The sequence below is a fragment of the Tiliqua scincoides genome, chromosome 5, assembly GCF_035046505.1.
Source record: "Tiliqua scincoides isolate rTilSci1 chromosome 5, rTilSci1.hap2, whole genome shotgun sequence".
NCBI lineage: Eukaryota > Metazoa > Chordata > Lepidosauria > Squamata > Scincidae > Tiliqua > Tiliqua scincoides.
In genome coordinates, this window is record NC_089825.1 from 65,010,073 (window position 1) to 65,033,923 (window position 23,851).

General features: G+C 42.1%; 1 protein-coding gene and 1 pseudogene across 1 annotated transcript in view; both read left to right on the forward strand.

The window, feature by feature from the left end:
• Positions 1–16,238, forward strand: part of ADCY1 (adenylate cyclase 1) — a 192,620-nt gene extending 176,382 nt beyond the window's left edge. Inside the window, exons 16-22 of the mRNA XM_066629192.1 lie at positions 1,898–2,024; positions 8,561–8,677; positions 10,195–10,341; positions 11,286–11,384; positions 14,154–14,268; positions 15,302–15,426; positions 15,900–16,238. Of these exons, the coding sequence (XP_066485289.1) occupies positions 1,898–2,024; positions 8,561–8,677; positions 10,195–10,341; positions 11,286–11,384; positions 14,154–14,268; positions 15,302–15,426; positions 15,900–16,238 (1,069 nt within the window). The remainder of the gene's footprint in view (positions 1–1,897; positions 2,025–8,560; positions 8,678–10,194; positions 10,342–11,285; positions 11,385–14,153; positions 14,269–15,301; positions 15,427–15,899) is intronic.
• On the forward strand, positions 15,036–15,152 carry LOC136655026 (5S ribosomal RNA; annotated as a pseudogene).
• Positions 16,239–23,851: the final 7,613 nt, after the last annotated feature.

Consider the following 23,851-nt stretch of genomic DNA (forward strand, 5'->3'; position numbering starts at 1 on the left):
CCATTTTCTTTTGCCATACCCTTTTGTCCCTCTTCCAGCAGAGGGAAGAAGTTGATAGTTGAGGGAAAGGCAGACATAGTTGAAAGCAGTGGGGGTGCTCCCCTCCACAAATCCAGAAGCCCACCTAGTACTTTCTTTGCTGGCTCTGTAGACTGCTTCTTTTTCTGTTTGTATGCCAGGTCCACAGTTTCTTAACTGAAGTTCTGCCTGGATTTTGTAGTTCTGAATACCTTTTGTTTCTGAACTGGAATTGATACATTTGAAGTCCTCCATTATTCATTTTTTCTTTAAAAAAAAATTCAGTTCAGAACTTTGTACAGAGCACTGTACATACACAGTTTGTGGCATACTGGAAGTTAGGTTGGGGTCTGTGAAATTCCCAGGTGATACCCTGTCCAGGCATTCACTGGTCTCAATGCTGATTAGTGTGCCTGCAGAAACCCTGGAACCACCAGTTCAGTTTCAGCACAGATATTTGTTGATTATTGTTATTGTTATTGTTATTAACAGTATTTATATGGCGCTTTTCAACCAAAAGTTCACAAAGCGGTTTACAGAGAAAAATCAAATAACTAAATGGTTCCCTGTCCCCAAAAGGGCTCACAATCTAAAATACACTACAAAGCACTGCACTTGGTGTGATTATATGTAAATATTCTTTGGAAGTGGTGCAGTGGCGTCTCTAGGGGAGTGCGAACTGCACTGGGTGATGCACTCGATGGGGGAGGTTTAAAAAGTGGATTTATTTAACTCAAAACTAACCAATGAGACTGATTGTTCTGAGAGCCAGTGAGTTGTTAATATGACACAGCAGGGAACCAATAAGGTGTTAGTATGAGTCAACTCTTATTTCCATGATTCAGAGTTAATACTAGAACTCTTATTCAGTTTGCGAGTGTCATCAAGTTGGCCACTGGTTTTTGGCTGGTTACTGATTTGTTCAGTGACATGTATTGTTATGTGTTTAAATAAACAAATGAAGTTAATAGGGGCTACGCCAGCTCTAGTGATGCCACTGCATTTAGGTTGTACGTATGGTATTGTATCTTATTCCATGTGGTCTGGTACAGGAGGAGGTCCATCATGGGAGTAACACAATGAGCTCTTGCACCAGGTGACACAAACCCTAGTGAAGCCTCTGAGGTGGTGTTTTACTGATGCACAAGAGCTCATGTGCACATCAATAAAACACTGCAGAAAAAGAATCTTGCTTCTGTTATTTAGCATTTTAGGGGGTGGGCACACAAAGATCAGGGGAAGCAAAACTCACCACAGCTACTCACAGATCCAGATGGTTAGTAGACACCATTTTGGTTTTGCCAGATTGTACCTTACAGTGGGCAGTCTAGGGAAAACAAAACGGCAACCACCGGCTGATCGGAGCTTGTGAGTTATCCCAAATATTGTGTCCTCCCATTAAAATAGCAGAAATAGCGCTGCCCCCCCCCATTTCACAACCTGCCAATGGGATTGCAAAATTGATCTGGGGGGCATTTTAGCCCAGCCTTATTTTTTATTTGCAGTATTGTAACATTATACATGTGCACGTGGTGGGGGAAGGGAAATATGTATGAACTGGAGGAATGGAAAACAGCAGTAAAATGCAAATGATCCAACTCCAGAATTAATTTTGGAAATTCTAGTTTTATTAGAATTAGCGAGCGAGGATTAGAATACAGTGAGGAATAGTCATCTGGAATAATAAAGAAACAGAATGGGTGTGATTTGCTCCTCCCTCCCTGGAGGGTACTGAGCCTTGCTAGTTGGTTTCAATACAAGTCTTAAATCTCAGAGAACTAAGGTTTAGAATTGTGAGATTTATCTGCATACATGTTTTAAGGATGACACTGGAAAAGCACTAGTGTGTATAATTTGCGTTTTTGTTTTGTTCTTAAAGGGGTGGCTCCTTTTATATCCGTGGCTTTGAACCCATATTAGCCATCTTGCTGTTTTCCGGTGCTTTGGCACTTCATTCCAGGCAGGTGGATTTGAAGCTACGTCTGGACTACCTCTGGGCTGTGCAAGTAAGGCACCCCTTTTTCTCCCTTTCCAAAATATGGTCCCTCTTTTATGTTTATTGTATAACTCAGTGGTTCCCAAACTGTGAGTAAACTGCGATCCTAAGCCATATAGGGCTTTGATGAGCGGTTTTCTGGGCTACATTTTACATTTCTCTATCTTGTCTGGGTTGCACTTCAGTTTGTTCATCCCATTCAGTCCATTACCAATCTCAGGCACCAGTTCAGAACATCAAAAATTAATTGGTTTATGCCATTCTCTTCAGAGGGTAAAGCAGATGCTTCCATCTCTTACATTAAAATAAGCAGCAACTAATGCTTAAATTTGGCTGGGTTGTACCCCAAGTTTTTTAGAAAGTGTTAATCACTTGTATTTTGGATCATGACATAAACGTTTGTGGACTACAGTCCAACTATGCCTGGTTTGTTTTTCCAGTGTTGTTTTAGTGCCCTCTTGAGGTTATATGGTGTAATTTTTGCAGAGACCAGATTCCTATTTTTCATCACATCATTCACTAGATATAAACTTGTTCTGATAATTGTGAAGCACTTACAGATCACCCGCCCAAGAAAACAATGCTTGTTTTCTTGAAGTTTAGAAGGGGCTTCACATCTACATAGTTGTGCTGAATGAAATTTAAACTTTCAGAGCTTTTTAAGTATTTGATTTGAAATGCTCTCACAGTATGCTGTGGTCTAGAAGTTTATAGGACTGCAAGCTTTCATGTTTGACAGCCCAGTGCTCTACCACTGCTAGAACTAGCATTCTGGTAGCAGTAGATGCCTTATGGCCATTGTAATGGCATTCCGGAAGCATGCAGAGGAGCAGCCCTGGCACAAGGTCAGGGACAGGACCGCCCACTGACAAAGGTTAGTCAGTAGGGAGGGCAGAGCATAGCAGAATGGGGGAGCATGGGAGGTGGTGGCGCTTGGCATAGGTGATTTGTGCCAGATGCTATCCCGCTCCAGAAGTAGCCAACATGTCTCCTTTGACTGCTTGGACCTGCACCAGCTAAAGAGCTGGCACGGGTCTGAGGAGACCCTCCCCCCACTGTATTATGCAGCACAGACTGTTTTGATGAAGCTGCATGCTACGACGGGAAAAACCATCGGATTCAGCTCTGAGTGCTCTTAATTATCTTTGTGAGTTGAGTTTCTTCTGCTTATTTACAGGTTATTTTTTGTGGCTGATGTTTTATTTGTTTGAATATATTATAAACCTAGAATCAGTGAAGAACGATCTACAGGTTGAGCCTCATTATTCGCATGGGTTCCGCTCCAAGCACTCATGTGGAACACACTACAGCAAATCAATTTAAAAAACAAAGTTTCTTTGCTCTGGTGATTTAAAAACAGCCTTGCTGACCTTTGTGATGTAAGATAAGAGTCATTAAGAAGACAAGCCATCAATCAGTCATCCTCCAAGCTAGCCCCTCCCTTCACCAATGCAAAGTGATCACCTTTCTTTCACATGCTCAGGGGGAAGGGAGGGGTCTGCTGGAAAGAGGAGGACTGATGGATTGTCAGCCAGCTGCCCCTCCTCCCTCTCCCTCTCCCTCTCCCTCCCTCTCTCTCTCTCTCTCTCTCTCTCTCTCTCTCTCTCTCATTCTCTCTCTCTCTCTCTCATTAAGGAGGCTATTGTTAAAGGACTGTTCAGTTTTTTAAACTGATTTTAAAGGGATGCATTTTTCCCCTTCTCCAGGGATCAGCACATTCCTTCTCATTTGCAGGGGCCATTCAAGTAGAGTCAAATCCATGTATAAAAAATCCGTGTATAAGTAGGCTGGACCGGTATAAATCTTTGAACTATGTAGTATAATTGGTAGAAGTAGGGTCAATTTTAAATGGTGAGGCTGAAAATTAAGAGTATGTGGATCTATTTCTTTGAGGCTGGAATGATTTTGGAGCGTTAATATTAGGGAGTGAAAAAGGAAATAGTCAGATGGCCTTTTCTTCTAATCAGGACAGAAAGCTTCTATTAATTAAATGGTATATTATCTCACACCTTCCTCAGAAAGACACTGATATTGAGGATTTGGTAATATAGAAACTAATTTAAATTTAATCAAATGATTAATAAGCTGAAATGAAATTACGTAATTCCTTAGCTGATGGGCAGCCCAATCCTGAGCTGCCAGGGATGCCGAGCCTCGGCAGCACCGAGAATGACTGCCGCCAGATCCTGTGCGCCCCAGGCTACCACAGGCGGCACCTCAGGAGAAGGGGACTTTTGTGGAGCTCCACAGACCCGCCTCCCTCCCAGCACCTCGCTTCCCCGTCACGCCTCCCCCCGCCCTCTTTGCCCCCCGCCAGCCTCCGCCCTCCCTGCAATGCCTCCTCCCCACCCCCCTCCCTGCCCCCACTTATCAGGCTGCGGCTCGGCGATCCGGGAGACCACCGAGCCTTGGAGGCTGGGCGCCTGCCCTGCACTAGCCCGGCGCTAGCCCAGCACCAGCAGGCACTGCTGGGTGGGCGGGAGGTGTGCCGGAGGTGTGCCGGAGGTGTGCTGGGTGGGCGGGAGGGTGGGCGGGAGGTGTGCCGAGGGGAGGTAGGAGGCGGCGCCCTACATGAATGGCTTTACCTTACCGCCGACCTTTTGGTCAGCAGTAAAGTGAGTAGACCCATTGCGGGGCTTCTTCCCTTACCCGGGAGAAGGGGACAAAAGTCCCCTTCTCCTGAGGTGCCACCCGTGACAGGTTGAGGCATGCAGGATGCAGCGGCAGCCATTCTAGGTGCCGCTACAGCCACGCACCCCGGGCAGCCCAGGATTGGGGTGTTAGTCTTTCTGTGTCCTTTGTTGCTTTGGTCCTACAGATGCACTTAGGTGACAAAAGTCATGATGACTTCTCCCCCCCCCCACAGTTAATGCTACTGAATGTTATTATGAGTATGAATTTTCTGTCGCAATTGTCCAAGAGGCTTTGCACTAATCTTTGCCTAGATCAAGCTCCTGAGTGTGTCTGTGTATTGACAGATTTGAGAAGGATAGAATTCAAATGCAGCAGACCTTAGTTTTCACCTTTTCCATCTTCAGTATCTTTGTAATTCCTTTTCAAATCACTCTAGGTTTTAATTAAGTTCAGGCCCCTGAGGAAGCTCACAGAAGGAGCAATATGTGCAAAACATATTTCAGACCACATGATCCTCAAAACGGTTACTCCAGGCACAAATAGGATTATTCAGTTTCACACAGCAGCCCAGCATGTAGACCAGCGATTTCCAACCAGTGTGCCATGGCACATTGGTGTACTGTGAATGGTCCACAAGTGTGCCATGGGAGTTTGGCAAAGAGGCAGTTGTTATTAGGGCCATTTGGAGCCCCAGTAGCAGCAGCAGCCTTGTCAATTAAAAAAAAAAATGATGGTATGTCTTGACCATGTTGTTCTGCCAAATTCTCGACTCCTGCCGACCACGGCAATTTGTCCCGTCCAAATATCCCAACTCCCTTTTAATGCCCGCTTTTTGGCTAATTAACACCCTCCTTTTCCAAGAAGCACAGCTGCGGTGTGCAATGGAATGAACACAGAACTCCTTATCTATAGCAAATAACAAGAATTTATTGCTACAAACACAGCCACTCCCTGCAAGTCCCCTTGTCCAGAGGCTTTCCCTCCCCAAAACTCCACTTAACTCCGGGGGTAACGTCTGAAGCCTCCAAGTCCAATCCGTCTCCAAAACACAGTCCAGTCTTCTGCAGTAGAGTTCCTCCTCTCCAGCAGTGTGTCTCCTCCAGCAGGGTCCTGGCAGTCCTCTCTTCCTGTAGGTCTGGGTCAGGTAGCCCTCTTGGTCAGCATCCGGCTTCCGGCTGGGTCAGCGTCCTGCTTGACCAGCCCTTTGCTCCTTCTGAAGCTGCCTTTTATCCTGCAGCCCCTTGTTAAATCCAAATCCAGCTCAGCTGTGAGAAGTCCAAGTTAGGCTCAGCTGAGCCATCTCTTCAGTCCATTCAAAGTCTCATCAAGGTCAAATGAAGCTCAGGTGTCCATCAGAGTCTCCATTGGCCTTGATTGATTACAGCTGTGGAGCCAGCCCTGCCCTTCCCAGAGCTGTCAAACAGCTGTCAAAACATGGGATCACTGTCAACACCACATCATCCACCTGATGATCTTCTGATCTTCCATTACACATGTGCTTTATCCATGTGCCACAAGATGAAAAAGGCTGAAAATCACTGTAGGCTGTACATGTGGTTGGGGGGAGGGGAGCAGGAAGAACACAGGACTGGGCCAAGGTTTTTCCATGACCTTCCCCCCACTGCAAGTAGAATATACCACATATACCGGGGGGGGGCCATCAGAGGACCCTTGTCCATCTAAGTGACCAGTTGACCCCTGAAGCTTCAGTTCCAGTGACTGTGTCCAATATACCGTCATAAGGTGGGTAGGGGTGGTGGTAGACCCCAAAGCTGGGCTTCCTCCATAGCCCCAAGCAACCTGGCGCCAGCAATTTTGTTCTTGGATTCTTTGTTAGCAAGTTCCCCTACTCTGAGTTTACCTGACAGAGTAGGAGGCAGGAGGTCTGGTCTAGAGGGTAGAGCCTCCCTTTGCCTGAAGATACCATCCACAGGTCGCCAGTTCGAGGCCACCGGCACTGTGCGACCTTGAAGCAGCTGACAAGCTGAAGCCGAGCTATTCCATCTGCTCTGAGCATGGGAGGATGGAGGCCAGAATGTGAAACCAGATCGGAATGAAACACCTGGATGTAGTGATTCTTGAAAGATAGAACCTTCTTTCAATTGTAAAAATCCCTATGGGGATTTAAATAGCCTGCCTATGTAAACCACCTTGAATAAAGTCTGAGGAGAAATCTGACGACCAAGAAAGGTGGTATATAAATACCTGTATTATTATTATTATTATTATTATTATTATTATTATTATTATTATTATAGTGTTTCAGATGATGTTGGGTGGTCTCTGGAAGTGAAGTGGGAAAGATAAAAGCAAAGTATAAACAATAAAAGTGTCAAGAAATTCCCCTGTGAAATTGAAAGCAGAGGCCTTTGGCTAGAATTCAAATAGCAGTTGAATTTATCTATGCCTGTTTCTGTCAGGTTTGTCTTGTTATGCTGCCCAAGAGCCCCTGTCTAAGTTGCAGCAGGAAGCTTCATTTCAGAAGAAAATGATGAGGCCAAAATAAATCTTTAAGATATCAGCCTTGATCCGCATTTCTTTCCTATCCTCTAAAAATGTTTTTATTTCATAGTTGCACTCTGACAACTATGCAAGCAAGATGCCTTTGTAGTTTTAAAATAGCAGCAGACTTTAGAGAGCATTTTGTAAAAGCAAAAAAAAATTTTTTCCCCAATAGTCAGAGTCAAAAAGGTAGGAGCTGAAAAGGATGCAGTTGGAGGTTGGGGCACAGAGAAAACTCGTTTGTTTAGTACCTAGGTTCTGGAAGAGAAGAGAGGCAGTAATGAAATTGAAAGTTCAGGGTCAAAGCAGAACGTGGAGTAGAGGGGTCTCTTATGGTGCCTGCCGGTAAAGAGGATCGCTTCCACCATCCTTTCCTAGTCCTCTGCCCCTCTAGTTCCATGGCTTCTTTCTTGCCAGTGAGGAAGTTCTCTGATAAAAGATAGAGTGTTCTTTCCACACTTGAATCATCAACACTTGAGCTTATTGTGCTCATCTGCCGAATGGAATAATAACATCTACCTTACCCACAACACAACACAACACAAAAAGACACTATAAGAGGTCAAAGCACTGACAGATTTGAGAGAACTGGCTTACAGCCCAATCCTATCCACACTTTCCTGGGAGTAAGCCCCACTGACACTAATGGAACTTACTTCTGAGTAGACATGCATAGGATTGGGCTTCCAGTTAATTATCCGACTTTACTCTTAAAGCTATAAAAATGAAAGGCAGGCTTTTGTGACATGAATTGTCATGGACTGGCATCTGGATAGCACAAATTCTTGGTACCTTTAGTGAAATTAACTCATTGCATCGCCAACAAAGCAGAAGCTGAAGTCATTTCCTCTCAAATGGAGCTTTGTCAAGTTTTCTTTAATAGCTTGAGATAGGCTGATCAATTGCTTCTGCTTAAATACAGATGTCAAAGTTGTACCATATGATCTTTTACTGGAGTTCCAGGTAATTTTAATTGTTTTAGTGCAATCCTTCTAAAGCATAGAGCAGCGATTTTCAAACTTTTTCATCTCATGGCACACTGACAAGGTTCTAAAATTGTCAAGGTATACCATCTGGTTTTTGACAATTGACAAAGCACACCGCACTGCCAGTGGGATGCTTACATCCCCCAATGGCCCTACTAATAAAGAACCCTCCCCCAAATTCCTGCAGCAAACTTGCAGATCATTTGTGGCACATCAACGTGCTGTGGCACAGTGGTTGAAAAATCGCTGGCACAGAGCAAGAGAAAGCAATTTGGAAATCTGATAAAATGTTCCATTTAAAAGACTTACCCTGCAATCTACTCAGTAGTAAGTCTCTTTGAATTCCATAGGACTTACCGTACTCCCAAGTATGTATAGGATTACAGCTTTAATTGTTTACGACATAATCTTTTTCTTTTCATAGGCAGAAGAAGAGAGAGATGATATGGAGAGAGTGAAGCTGGATAACAAGAGAATTCTCTTCAATCTTTTACCAGCACATGTTGCACAGCATTTTCTTATGTCTAATCCAAGGAACATGGTAAGGAAGATACACAGCCAATAAAATAAGTAAACAGTAAACAGCAGGATACAGGGGTGCTGAACAATAATGACAAAATAGTGGTTTTGTGAGGGTCATGATCACAAGGCCGGCACGCATGTTTGTCTTCTTCCTTTTTTTCCTGAATCTAACACAGTGATGATATAATATTTCATAGTAATTCAAGCAATGAACAGAAGGTAAAATTTATTTTGGGGTGTATTTGAGATATACGCAACCAACCCCATACCAAATATTTACCCAAATATTTAAAAGAAAACAAATGGTTTTCCCTTTCCTAATGTTCTTTAAACTATCTGCGATTATTTCAGAGCTAGAAACTAATGCAATGCCTATGCAAAGTGGTTGTTTGTATTTTTACTTTCTAAATGAAGGAAGTGTTCAAAGTACAGTGAGGCTTTGCTGGTTTATGAGACCTATCTGTGCAGCCCATGGCTGGTGGAATATGAGAAACATCAGCCCTGGTAGATCAAATCTTCAGTTACCTGCACAGCTTTCATTGTGCAGGTAACTGAAGGTAACTGAATTGTGCAGGTCACTGACAAGCTGAGCTGACTTATTCCACCTGCTCTTTGGTGTGAGCAAACAAACGTCTTGGCTGCCCTTCAGGTGAGAGATGAAGGAGCTGCTTGTCAACCAGCGTGGGAGGCAACTGGGGGACAGAAGTGATACCAAACCGTGAAAGATTCATCTGAAATGTTGTGCGGTTCTTGAAAGATAGAACCTTTCTGTTATTGTAAAAATCCCCTCGGGGGTTTAGAGATAGCCTGCCTATGTGAACCGCCTTGAATAAAGTCAGAGGGGTAATCCGATGACCAGAAAGGCGGTATATAAATTATTGAATTTATTTAAAAATTTTAACATCCCACCTTTCTCCTAAAAATAAGGAACCAAGATGGCTAATAACCAATCAAATCAAATTTTATAGTGATACAATACAGCAATACATACAATCAGTATAAAACATCAGAGTTAACATTGTCTCCAGTCAAACTTCAGAGACTGCCAGCATTTGCAGGGTGGCCCTCCCAGATGACCTTGAGGGTGGCTGTCTCATCCAGAAGATGGTAGTCCTTGAGATATCTTGGCCACAAGTCATAAAGGGCTATAAAGGTCAAATCCAGCGCTTTGAATTGAGTTCAGAAAGAAACTGGCAGCCAGTGTAGACAGACAAGGGGTCCAACAGAGTCAAAGTGCCTCACCCCCCATCACCATAAGGGCTGCCACATTTTGGGCTAATTGCAGTTTCCAAACAGAGGCAGCCCCATTACAGTAATCAAGACTTGATGTCACCAATGCAGAGGCCATTGTGATCAGGTCTGAACAATTCAAGTAAGGTCGCAGTAGGTGTTTCAACAGAGGCACCCCTAGCTACTGCCACTTTCATCACCTTCCCAACACTATAGCAAGTTAAATGCTGACATTTCTTGACAGTTTTAGGGAATTTTTTGTTTGTTTTTATTCGCTTAACACAAATCATAATCTAAAAATTTCAGGACCTGTATTATCAGTCGTATTCACAAGTGGGAGTGATGTTTGCTTCCATCCCAAATTTCAACGATTTTTACATTGAACTGGATGGCAATAACATGGGAGTAGAATGTTTACGCTTGTTAAATGAAATCATTGCAGACTTCGATGAGGTAAGTGCTAAGCCTTCTGTCATTAAGTCTGCCACATCATCTAAACCTGTCCTAATACTGACATAATCCAATATAATATTGCTAATGCAGCAGTCTTTCATCTTAAGATTTGAGTTAATTTTAAATTATATTTCCTATTTAAAATAAAAGAAGAATACTCTGACATTACAGTTTGTCTTTTACGCCAACTGAGTTGGCATTGTCAGTAAAACTTTCCGCAACCTGTGAAGATTAAAATGTAGCATTAGGCCATAACAGGTTAGAGTGTCAGACATCTGCAAGGATTACTTATATAACTCCAGTTTCCGACTTGACAGATACACAATTCCTCAACTGGTAACTGCTCTGTGCCCCCTCTCCCCAAACCTATGCAGTAATTCATTCATCGGCCAAGTAACAGGCTGCAGTGTGTTCTCCCACCATGTTGAATTCCAGACGGGACTTCATGCTGCCTGCAGCTTTATATTCAAACCTTAGTCTTTTCTCTGCCTGCCTCTCAAAATTCTGCCACCTCTTAGTATCAATATGTTCACAGAGCAGCATAGGATGCAACCAAGTACCACTCTGATAGTGAACTAATCAAGCTTTATACAAGATCAGAGAGCAGACAATTCTCATTTTAGTTGTCGCCGTTGCCTCATCCTTTTGACTTTCTTGTGCCAAACAAGTGAAGTGAATCTTTGGTGAGAATAATTGTGCAATAATAAACTCTTCCCATTTCGGCCTGCTGTGATGCAGTTGACTTTGGCAGATCATAGCAAGAGGAGAACCAGTATTATGAAACTCATGAGGGGGAACCAAGCTCACTGAAGTCCTCAGGAAATTCGTTATAGATGTAGAAGGGCAAAACAACTGCCATTAGAAAAGAGAAAAGCACACACATAATTATTCTTTCTTGTCTAAAATATTATGTAACATTTAACAGTTTTATGTTTTAAACAAAGCTTATGGACAAAGAATATTATAAAGACATTGAAAAAATCAAGACGATTGGCAGCACATATATGGCAGCAGTGGGACTTGTACCAACTACAGGTACCAAGGTAGGATGGCTTCTATTTGGGGTGGCTTTTCCAAACATTTTCACAAACGATGCTTAGAACCTCCTGCACATACAACCTGAATAAAAATTCCACATTGATCGCATTCATTCAGTGTTAATGAATTTTATTCATTTTATTCATCAACATATTTTTATATGTTAGGAACATAAGAATTTAATTCCTTGATCAATCACGATTCCATCTATTTAATACAATGGTTCCTCCTGTAAGGAGACAGAAATTTTGAAGATGTTTCTTTGGTTTTAGAACCGTTGACTAATTTCACTGCTGAATTAATCCCATAGCGTTTGCACCAGTGTTTTCCCATGCAAACATATTGGGGGAGGGGGCAGGTTGTTCTCCTATGTCAGGGATAAATGGTCTTTGAACTACAATTCCGAAAACAACTTGTTATTGGGTAACTTAGGCCAAATAAAGTTTCAAAAGCTAAATATGTTTTGTCAAGCGTGTTTTATATTTGCTGGCAGAGGGGGCTGTCAGTCAGTATTGACAGTTCGCCTTTAGATGTTTTAGGAGACACCTGTTTGAAATGTTGTTGCTAAGCCACACAGCTTTTCACTGATTTTGTGTGCCAAACCTCAGTGACTTAAGAGAGATGTTCAAATTTCCAACACATTCTGCACGTGCTCTACAGAATTTGTGACCCATCAACGCATAACTCAGGTACCATAGCTCCTCGGTTTTGGCAGTCCCAGGGAGGATATTAAAGCCAACAAACTTATGAAACCCCTAGTGGGCCACATTAGCTTGGTGAGTTACAAGTTGTCAGAGCTTCTGTACAGTAGCCCAATTTTATGGTCTTTCAAACATCCTCTCCTTCATCCGCACACTACTTCACACAAATGCTTCTGTAACTTGTCCAACTCTGTCTTACTTGGGTAGTAAAATGCCTATCTGTTCAGCCTGTCACCAGTAGTCACTACCATTTCAGAGACCGTGTGCAGATTTTGGAGTGGGTTTCTCTCTTAGCACTGACCCAAGTTGTGGCATTAATGAGGTGTCCAGTCCTTGAAATCGAGTTGTCAGAGCAGATAAAGAATAGTCTAGGACAGTGGTTCTCAAACTTTTTAGAGGCCCCAGAGGCAGCTGCCTTATTAATAAATTCCAAGGTGTGTGGCTATAACGGTGATTTGGTACTACTGCTTTCCCCCCCTCCTCCCAAATAGCAACTTGTTTAATCCTTGATGCACATAGCCTAATCTGCCATCAGTTTGGCAAACCACCAAAAATTGGGTCACAGCCCACTGGAGGGTCTTGAATCCACATTTGGAGAACTACTGGTCTACGTTCCTATAATTTGAGCATTCTACCTTCATAGAGTTCTGATAGCAATTATACTGCTACTAGGGACATTATATTTTTACAATAATCAAAATATTAGGAACATCCTTACCAGAGCAACTGCTATTAGTTTCTTAATAAGGAATGGAAATTAAGCCTATAAAGGAAAGGAATTTGTTGCAATCCTGTTACAGAAGAAATAATTTGTGGTGAGAGTGGCATTAAGAACCCTGCTGGAGCTCACCAAAGATCTATCTAGTCCAGCATCCTGTTTCTCACAGAGGCCATCCAGATGGCCCACAAGCAAGGCATGAAGGGCAGAGCCTTCTTTGTTGTTGCTTCTCAGTAACAGATAATCAGTGATTTACAGCCTCATTTACTTAGTATGACTAATTGCTGTGGATGGCCCTGTTATGACCTCCCTGGGATCTTTCAGAGAGTCCCTACTCCCTTAATTTGGAGCTCCTGGAGGTCACTAGATAAGCCATATTAAATGATTGTTTGATGCACCTAATTTTTTCAGAGACCAAGCCCACCCTTAAATATCTGACTAAGTCAATAGCTGCCATTACCTATGAATTACCAGAGCAGTAGATCTCTTAATTATACAGTAGGGGTTCTAACTGAAATGCAACATGCCAACTTCCAGTCTCTGCCCACCCAGTTTGCTTGGAGGGTTAGCACATACTTGTGAAGTATGAAAGGACCAAAAGCAATAAGGTGAGGTGCAATAAGATTATGCACCTCATAAGATTAAGAATAAGATTATTATGCAGAATCCCCTTGGATCATAATCCACCAAATTAGTTAATTTTAAAAATCAAGTTTACAGGATGGGCGCCCGTATCCGCAGATTCACTTATCCGCAGATGCGGTCCATTCCCCACACACACACCCTGAGGGTTTTCCCAGACCTCCCAGTGCCTTATAAGGCAGTAAAAACATCACTTCCTGTTTCACTGAGAAACCGGAAGTGACTTTTTTCATGGTTGGGCTCAGAGGACCCTCCAGAGGTGAGGGGAGAAGAGCTCCCGTCGGCTTCAGAGGATGTGCGGAGGCATTTGCCCATATCCGTAGTTTCAGGAACGGAACCCCTGCAAATACAGGGACACACCTGTATTAACAATGCACAAAGAACACAAAATTGCATCCAGTAAAAGAAGCAGATAAAGTGTTGCTTCTGATGCCTAATACTTTGCCCTAGCTGGTATAATAGGTGGATGGATCATATCTTTCATGCTGTTCAAGATCCATAGTAAGAGGCAATCATTGTTGGTTTGTTTTTACTTAGGCCTTCTTGGTAATTCAAAAAAAATTTTGATATTAGTTTTTAGTGTTGAACTATACACATACAGTTGTGTTTAACTTTCATTTGGTGTGTTTTGATGCCATTTTGATTTTAGTTGAAAGAAAATAAAGATAAATGAGTGCATATTTCTTTTTAAATTCCTTTTTTTTTTAATCTAGGCAAAGAAATCAATTTTTTCCCATCTCAGTACACTGGCTGATTTTGCAATAGAAATGTTTGATGTTCTTGATGAAATCAACTATCAGTCTTACAATGACTTTGTTCTCCGGGTCGGTAAGTCACATTTCCAATAATGATCCCCTATGGTTTTCTTTCCCCTCCCCCATAACCCCCCAGCTTCCTTTCCTTCACCCAACCTCTCCCCTTACTTTTGCTTCTGACACTACACCAGCTGCTGCTCCAGCTGCTCTCCCTTCTGAAAAGACAGAGGGCAAGAAAAATAAGCATTAATTCAGTAACAGCAGGGTGGGTTGGTGCATCCACTGTAGCCCAGCAGTCTACTCCTCCACATCTCCTGTTCTGTTCTCCACTCTATTCCCCACTCCGAAAGCAGGGTAGAGAGAGCAGGATGAGAAGAGAAGGTGGTATAGTGGTAAGGAGGTCATATGAAATTACAGAGTGGCTGATAGCTGCTTCACTGTGGCTTATCAACAGGCTGGCTCTATTGGAACTGTTTCTTTATTAAAATTGCAGGGGAGAGAAACTTATCAAATGGCAAACTGACCACTTGATTAGAAATGAGTATCGCTCAGTTCATTGGACTATTGAATACAGTTCATCTTGGAATTATTTGATATATAGAAATGGTTCAGAGAACTGGACCTGTGCTGGGTTTGGATTTGGAAGGTGTATATTCAAATCCCTGTTTTCAGTAAAGAACCTTCCTAGGTAACCTTAGGAGAGTCACTATCCCCCTCACCCTAACTAACCCCAAAAAGTTGGAAAAGATTTAAATAAGGGACAGATACCTGGGAGCCTGACATGAGAGAGTTAGAGTGAGAAAGAAACCTAAATAACTCAGTGACTTTTTTTTTGAAAACATAAGCAACTGTTACCCTGCACATGCCTGATCTCGTCTGATCTCGGAAGCTAAGCAGGGTCAGGCCTGGTTAGTACTTAGATGGGAGACCGCCTGGGAATACCAGGTGCTGTAGGCTTATACCATAGTCTTTCGAGACTGAAGGTTGCCAACCAATATGCTCTAAACCTGTAATTTCTCACGCTATTTAGCATCTGTGATATTCTTGTTAAGACTACGTATTAGAGCAGAAACTTAATAAATTCTTGGGCACTGTTTCTATTTCAGGTATTAACGTGGGCCCTGTAGTTGCAGGTGTTATTGGTGCCAGAAGACCACAGTATGACATCTGGGGCAATACTGTAAATGTTGCTAGCAGAATGGATAGTACTGGAGTGCAAGGTAAAATTCAGGTGAGTTTTTCCAGAATACTTCATAACTGTGGCGAGTTCTGTGAAAAAGCAGTCTGTGGCTTTGAAGATCCACCTTGTCATTCTTGAGAAAGATGCTAGACATCTTCTAGCATTCCAAGTGACTCGATATCCTTATTGGAACTGTGATAATCAGCTGGTCCTGGGGAGAGGGCAGCTTTAGCCTTCACTGAAACAGTGTTCCCAAATACAGCACCTTTTCCCCACAGGAGTGAGTGGCAGCCATTCACTTATATATGACAGTAAACGAAGAAAATAAAGGACTGTATTAAGGGACACCACTGTGGTGGGAACTAACCTGATTCTATTGATCTGATTACTTAGGATGTTAAGAATCAAGTCTGCCTTTCATCAGTGTAGGTCTACCTCATCCATAATGAGATGAATTGTTGGGAATTGACTTTGCCGCAGGATCTAAATTATGTATTGTAATTCTGGTTTTGTTTTACTCACAGGTTACAGAAGAAGTCCAGAGAATATTGAAGAGGTGCAGTTATGAGTTCGTATGTCGGGGTAAAGTCAGTGTCAAAGGCAAAGGTGAAATGTTGACCTATTTTCTTGAAGGAAAGGCCAATGGAAATAATTCACAAACACGATCTTTAAACTTAGAGAGAAAAATGTACCCTTATGGGAGAGCAAATATTCAAACCAAACTGGGCACTAGTTGTCCATCTATGTCCTCATCCCCCAGCCTTTCAACAAACACAGGGGCTGGAACACTTCAAGCACCATTAACTCACACTAATCTGACACTCCATTATCTTCCTTCTGTGCCAGCCGTAAAGGAGACATGAGAGCAATGGAAATGTTGGTTGTGCCATTTGCAGTGAATATGGAGACCAGAGGTCACCTGAATTTTAACCAAGAAGCTTAAAAGCTACAGGATGTGGTATCAACCAAGGATGTCTACAGTCCAACCAAAGAGAACTTGGGAATCGCTTATGTGAACTCGTGGAATGGATCAAATAAGGGCTAGCAATTCTGTTAGGAAAAATCTATTACTGATTTTCTGAAGAAAAGGAATATTTTACTGGCAATTTTAAAGGGAAAATGGGATAAAGGGAAAAGTCATACAAGTGAGATTGAATATGAGTATGTGTATGTGCTTGTCCATGTGTGGGTCAGAGAGCCAGCACATTTTGACAATTGTTGCATTGATTGCCAACATCCATTGAAAAAACCATAAAAACAAGGTTTTCATAGCTGCTTGGAGTCTTCTGAAAAGTGAGGTAAAAATTCAAATAAATAAATGTTGGCAATCTCCAATTTCTGACATCCACAGTGGCGACACACACACATAGAAGAACATTACTGTGTTCCCTATAAAGAAATGACATAGGTTTATATGTATAGAATATTTATTTATTTACACCCTGCAGTGGCAAGTGAGAAAATGCTCTTATCATATCAAGGTTGGCTGCATCTAAAACATGATGGGGGTATAAACGGAACAATTCTGAGGGCTATAGCAAGAATTGTGCTTTTCCACTGCATTTGAAAAAGAAACAAGACACTGTTAGCACGTGCTTTTACATAGGAGGTAGCAAGTTCTGAAGTAAACAAATGTAGCTTTTAAAAAGAATTTCATTTTTATAACTTCAAATGGGCTTCAATTGTAGGGTAATGAGTTAGAGATCAGACTACAGGTAATTCACTGAAGACAGGTTGAAATCTAATGTGGTAAATCAGAACCATTCACATGTAATGGTAGCTATATTGCATCTGACATCTTTACAATATGCAGTATGGATACTAGAACCACATGGCTCGGTCTGAACATGTAGGTTGTGCTCATCTGATTGTTGCCTGGTCAGGAGGGGGGCTTATACTGTTGACTGTGGTTCCGATATTCAGATGCATTGAGCAGCAGCTTGGGAACATGCTTCCTCTCCCACTAGACATACAGCGCAGTCCTAACCCCTTATGTCAGTGCTTTCCAGCACTGGCATAGCGGTGCCAATGGGACGTGTGCTGCATCCTGCAGTTAGGTGTCACTCACAGAGGCCTCCTCAAAGTAAGGGAATGTTTGTTCCCTTACCTCAGAGCTGCATCACCCTTATGTCAGTGCTGGAAAACACTGACAATAAAGGGTTAGGATTGTGCCCGTAGTCTGTGAGAGTGGGGCCTAAAAATAACTTCTCTGAAGTGAAACAAATTTTCCTCTGGGTGAATGCCAGAGGTATGCGCATGCACATGCCAAAAAGGACTTCTAAGGTATAAAGAGTTATGCCTTTTCAACAGGTCAAATGGCTGATTGCTTCTACTTTTATGACAAGCAGCTGGGTAATAAATAGGACATTTGCACACACACACACACACGCCTGATGAATTTAATTTCTAAACAAGGTTTGCTCTTACCTTCCATTTAAAGTTCTCACTGGCAAAATAATCAGTAGAGCCACATTTATTGAAGAAAAAAAAATAGAGTTTTAACCTCATGTTTTGATAAGGTGGATTTATAAGGTACTATACATGATACTATATGGTGATTCCAGTATCTCAAATGAAAATATTATTTTTTGAATAACAATATTCCAGATTTGGCCTATTTGTTGAAAATAGCAGTCATACCTTTAAAATAGCAAGAGCTATGGTGGTGTGTGTGTGCTCGCTGGGTTGGGTTTCTGTGTGTCTAAGAGTATGTGCTTGTTGCTTTATCCACTTTCTGATGCTGCGAATGCTGTTTCAGGGCCTTGTGCAGTCTCACCTGGAAGGTTTCTGTTGATATACATGGGAGTTGTGTAAGAGTGCAGCCTTTCTTTTTGCAGCTCATGTTCATTTCAGGTGGCCTTGTATAGAATGCATTTCAGTGGGCTGTCCTCTTTGGTGTCTGTGCTTCTGTGAGATCACTATGGCAGATAGCACTTTTGTCAACAGGAGCCTTGGCATCTTGGAATCCTGGCCACCAATATATTTTACTTCAAAAAGGCTGGGGTGTGGCTTGCTTGGGAAAAATGGTAGCAGTATATATACTTAACCTGTCCCCTGCATAATACCTTTTCTCTGCAACCCCTTCTGCCCAGCTGGAGTTCCTATATGCATGTCAACCATATTGGGAGAAAAACTGATGAATGGGAAAAGAGGTCATGCTAATCCCACTGTCTGCTTCTTCCTCCTTGCAGATCAGTACCCCCTTTTTGCAACAGAGATGTCATGACTACCAAACATGTAACTTGGTCCTCATATGAGTAGACCACCTGAGTGGTCCTTTTTAAAAGCAATTTAAAACTTCCACAGTAGCACAAAGGGAAAGTTCAAGTGTTTTGTTAATCTCTGTTTTCTCTTAATCGCAGACAGCACCAGCCTCACACAGAGACATCTCCGTTTCTGGTCATAAACTTCTTTACTTAATAATGAAGAAATGTCCAGTGTTGTAGTTTTGCATATCTCACTAACTGTCTATATAAGAAAAAAGCAGGCAACTTTGTGAAGGAAATGAATGTGCTGAAAGGATTCTAGATAGAAATGTCAGTATTAACTGACATTTGGCAATTACTGCTCCTTTGCAGGAATAGGGACAGAAAAGATGAAAGTAACAATCTGCTAAACCTGCTAAAGTTCTGCATAAAGATCATAGAAAGGAACAGAAAGTTTGGTCCAGTAATTAGTGTCAGCAAACAAACGTGCATGTTGTCAGCTAGGGACATAATCCTACTATGCTCTTGCTCAGCTCCCAATCATTTTAGTGGGGCTTCTACAGAACATCCTAGTGGATTGTACAGGTATGCATCACTTCACAGCATTCCAACCAATGATGGACCGTGTACATGACAGTCTGTCATTTGTTTACTACTAAGTAGTTAAAATTCTTTGCCTTGTGGTTTTGTGTATTGTTGGTATAGTTAGGTGACCTCCTCTGGGTTGCATCAGGCCGCCACATGCCTCAGAATGGCCCACAGAAGCCTCCAGAAGCTACCTCCAGTTTTCAGAAAACTACTTCTGGTTTGCTTCCAAAAACCAGGAGTAACTTCAGGACACTTCTGTGGGCCAGTCTGATGTGCATGGTGACCCGGCGTAGCCCAGAAGAGGCTTTTGGGGCTTTCTAATGACACCACCAACACAACACAAGGTTTACATAATGACAGAATCGCTTAACAACGGGCTTAGGAGAACGTATCCCCGTCATTAAGCAGTGTATACCTGTACTAAGTTTTAGGTCATTATTCTCTGTGTTACTGGGTGATGATCACCACTATAGAAATTTGAAAAGTTAAATGGTACCAGTGCTGGCCCAAACAGGCCATAAGGGTAGCTTATAATAATATCAGTCTTGACTATGACTTGCTTTAAGTCAAGATTTTCATTTATTTCAATGAACTCTAAAGCTTGCCAGTTGTTACCCAAGTATTGATACGAATGTCTCTTGTTAGATAAAGACTTGACTCCATTCAGCCAGTGGCATATTTCTGACAGAATTTAAACTAGCAACATGCTAAATTTTAGGAAGCAAAGCTTTTAGTTAAAAAAAAAAGTAGGGGAGTTTAGGGGGGCCTGAGATATTCCCTCCTCCATTCGAAGTGATGGCTTCAGTGTCATCATCACATAAGTAAATCTGATTGATGGTTTGGTGTCATCACTCGTATCATCACTCTCTTTTTTCTACTGCTTATGCCCTCCCATCACCACAATGGAATGCATATTGGGGAGGGTGCAAAACTTTTACAAAAATAGCTCCCCCAGTTTTGGCTCATTCCTAATTTAAAAAATGACTTTATGTGGTTTTCTTTTTCCAGTTCAAGCACTAGTCTTGTTATAGCCTCACAGGGGACCACATTCTCTCCTACCATCCGTGTTCGCAATTCCCATCTAATTTACGGGAGGTAACACAGATGCATCATGGGAGAGATAACCACCTTAGTTTAATATGGAGTTTTGTGTAAGTGGTGGTCTTAAAACACTGATCTTGTAGGCACCTTGTCATTTGGCAAGATGCTATTTGGGGGCTCCGTCAGTAGCAAGCACAATATTTCACATTAGTTTGCACAACTTTCTCTTTAAAAGGTCATAGTAATAATTAAGTATTTCACTTCTTCATTGGAACAGATAAGATATCACAGGTCTTTTGGGGAACAAATTGCCAAATGTTCCTATAATAATTTTTGTCTCTTAATCATTTTGTATCGTGATATTGGAAATTATGAACAGACATTGAGTTGAATTATTAGTTGCAAACTTTTCAGGATTTGCACCAGAAAAGCATTCTCACAATAATTTCAGTGCTGGGCAAAGAATAGGTTCAGGCTCGAATCAACTGAGTGCCAACATCCACTGTGTATGTCGTATTGGTATAAATCTTCATTGCATTTGAGTTGTGACAAAATGATATTTCAGCTCACTTCTGCATTTATAGCAGGAATGAGGAGAAGAGAAAATTAGGCAGCAGCACAAAATCTGTTTAAGCCCTGTGCCACGTTAGTAGTTTTCGGGCCAGTCTGCAAATCCTCTGGAAGAGTAGGCATCACACCTACCTCATAGCAAGTCTGAAAGTAATGTATGAGAAAGGTGTGCCATGTTATTTATATTAAATATTTGCTGTTGTTTGGCTATGACTACTTAACCATAAACAATTGGCATATACACATCAAATCAGCCTGAACATGTGCCATAAACGGCAAAGACTAACACGACCAAATGGGATCCACCATAAAATTTAAACCATAACAGGTGTATAAACAATATACAAAATATTGATAAATGCAAACTATATAAAATCCAGTCCATATACTTGCATAATGCCAAACTATTTTATATGTGGGAGGTGGGGGCTAATACACACCCAGTGGACTACCACACAGAGAAGAGGCATAGCCAGATGAGTTTGTGAACTGGCCTCAAGAAAGGGAGTAAAAAACCTATCAAAATCACTTGTCATTCATTCAATTGCTTGCTTCTGTATAGCACAATGGCCAATTCAAAAGGGCTCTAAGTGTGTGGGATGCACATGTGGGATCACTCATGCCCGCTTGCCCTACCTCTAGGCCCAGGCAGCATCCAACTATTGAGGATTATGTGTGCATCAGATAGTCAAAGTGAATGCAAACTTAACACCAATAAATTGTTGGCAGAGAAGTTTATTTTCAGTGGCCCTGAAATGAACTTGTACCTAAAATCTCTGCTAACTTGAACCCAAATCAGAACTGAACCACTAGTCACAAAAAGTTACTGGTTCAAAACAAGTAATTCCATAATAAGAAACTCACAGCTTAATCCTAAGCACTGACTCCACCCATGCAAAGGCCACTGCACCAGCCTAGAGTATCGCAAACATGCCATAAAGCAGCAGAACCAGTGGGAAGGTCTGTGCCAGCCTGCAGGCACTGAATCAGAGCCCCTGGCCACTGGCAGAGGTGAGTAAAACCCTGAGCAGCACAGGGGCTGGGAGAGGGTTGCAGAAAGGCATTCCAGGTAGGAAAAGGTAGGGAGAGGGTGTAATGGGCAGGGGAGGGCAGGATGGGGTATGGAACAAGCCCAGGAGGGGGTGGGATCAGCGGCCTTTGCCATAGCCTAACCCCCTTCCCAAGCCTGCCAGTGTTACATGGGACTTCCCAGTTTTGTGCCAGCAGTATCACTGGCACAGATCTGAGAAACCTCTGGTGTATCCAGTGTAAGGGGACAAATGTCGTCTTACCCCCAAGTAGACCTCCATCCCTCTCCCAACCAGCACTGGATGCAGCACAGCCTCATTGGGGAGGCTGGGGCATTATCTGGTGTAAGTGACCAGTCTCATACTTTATGTATTTACTGGGGTCATGACGCAAGAAAGGTTGAATACCTTTTTCCTAGTTCATTCTAGTTCGAGGACTAGTTAATTCAAGACTATTTTGAGTGTGAGACTTCAAAGACGTAAGAGATCATTGGTCAAAGCAAGGCCTGCAAATGTATTTGGTATCTACCTGGTTTTGTTTTGCTTTGATCAATGAATCGCATCTCAGTAAAAACGAAGTATATAAGAACTGCTCTGCTGCATAAGACCAAGATTCATTTGCACCCAAATCCTATCCAGCAGTGGTGCAACAGGGTCTCACAGCCCACTGGTTGGGAACAGGCTAGAGGTCTCCTTGGGATAAGAAAACACTTATTGCCTTACCCAGTGTCAGTCCCCAGCCTGCTCAATGGGGCTACTTGGATCTGTGCCAGCAAAATCGCTGGCACAAGTCGAAGAAGCCCCGTGTCGGGGGTAAAAGCTCAGGAGGATGCCAGTCCCATCTTCTTCCCAGGCCTGACCTGGGTGTGTTAACAACTGTGCATTTCAGTGCAAGGGCCCTGGATTTCATGCATCCAGTATATGGATGTCTGACAAACTGGGGAGAAGGACAAGCCTGCTCCATGGGGGCAGGGCAGGAGGGATTCTGCTTTCCCACCACACCTGGCAGTTTCTACACACTCTGAGCATCATCTGAATTGGCCTTAAGATACTAGCCCCAGCATTAGTAGTCCAATTTTTTGACATCTCCAGTCCTAACCGGAGGACGATTTAGCCATAATGTTCTTTCAAGTGAGACTTTTATATTGCAGCGACAAGCAACTTTTTTTAATTTATGATAAAACTGTATTATAATGCCTTATTTATTTTTATTCTTGTACAGTATTAAACATTGGCCTTTCATGTATTATTACTATTATTTATTTATTATTCACTTTAAAGGATGTATGAAATTTTGTAAATACTTTTAGCTATGACAGGTTTATTGCATGTACACTTGTAAAAAAAACTGCAAAAAGGCACACTTTTAACAGATGCTAATGATTTTTTGTAAACAGAGGTTTTACATGTGCATGAAGATTATAAGCCTTTTGGAAATGGATGTCCTTTTGCTTCTCTTCTGCAATCTACTGCATGCCACTCATGCCTGACTTCAGTAAAAAACAAACCCGAAAGAGTAAGTTTCTTTCTCTATGTTTTGACATATCACTTTTGACACAGAGTCTTGAAGGCACTACTAGCTGCATGTGCAAATACTGCAAAGCAAAAAGCAAGATTACAAAGCAACGCCACAAAAAAAACTTTAACCAACTACCATGTTCTGCCAACCTCAGTGTTGCTAGGTCTACATAATATGATGTATGAAATGTGCTCTCAACATCTATGCTACCTTTATAACAGTACCTTTGATCATTAGAAGCAATAAATTAAACTCCACATACTGTAATATATATATGGAGATATATATATATATATAAATAAATGAGTGGAAGTAAATAGTGGTGTAAAATCCAGTCTACCAATAAACTAGGGGTACAGTGCTATACACACCTAACCTGGGAGTAAGCCCCATTGAATACAATGCAACTTACTTCCAAGTAAACGTGTATAGGATTGTGCTGTAGGTACTGTTTGATACCTTGTTTGACTTAACAGTATAAGTAAATGTTTGATTTTGGGGGGGAAGGGGATAACTCTATAACT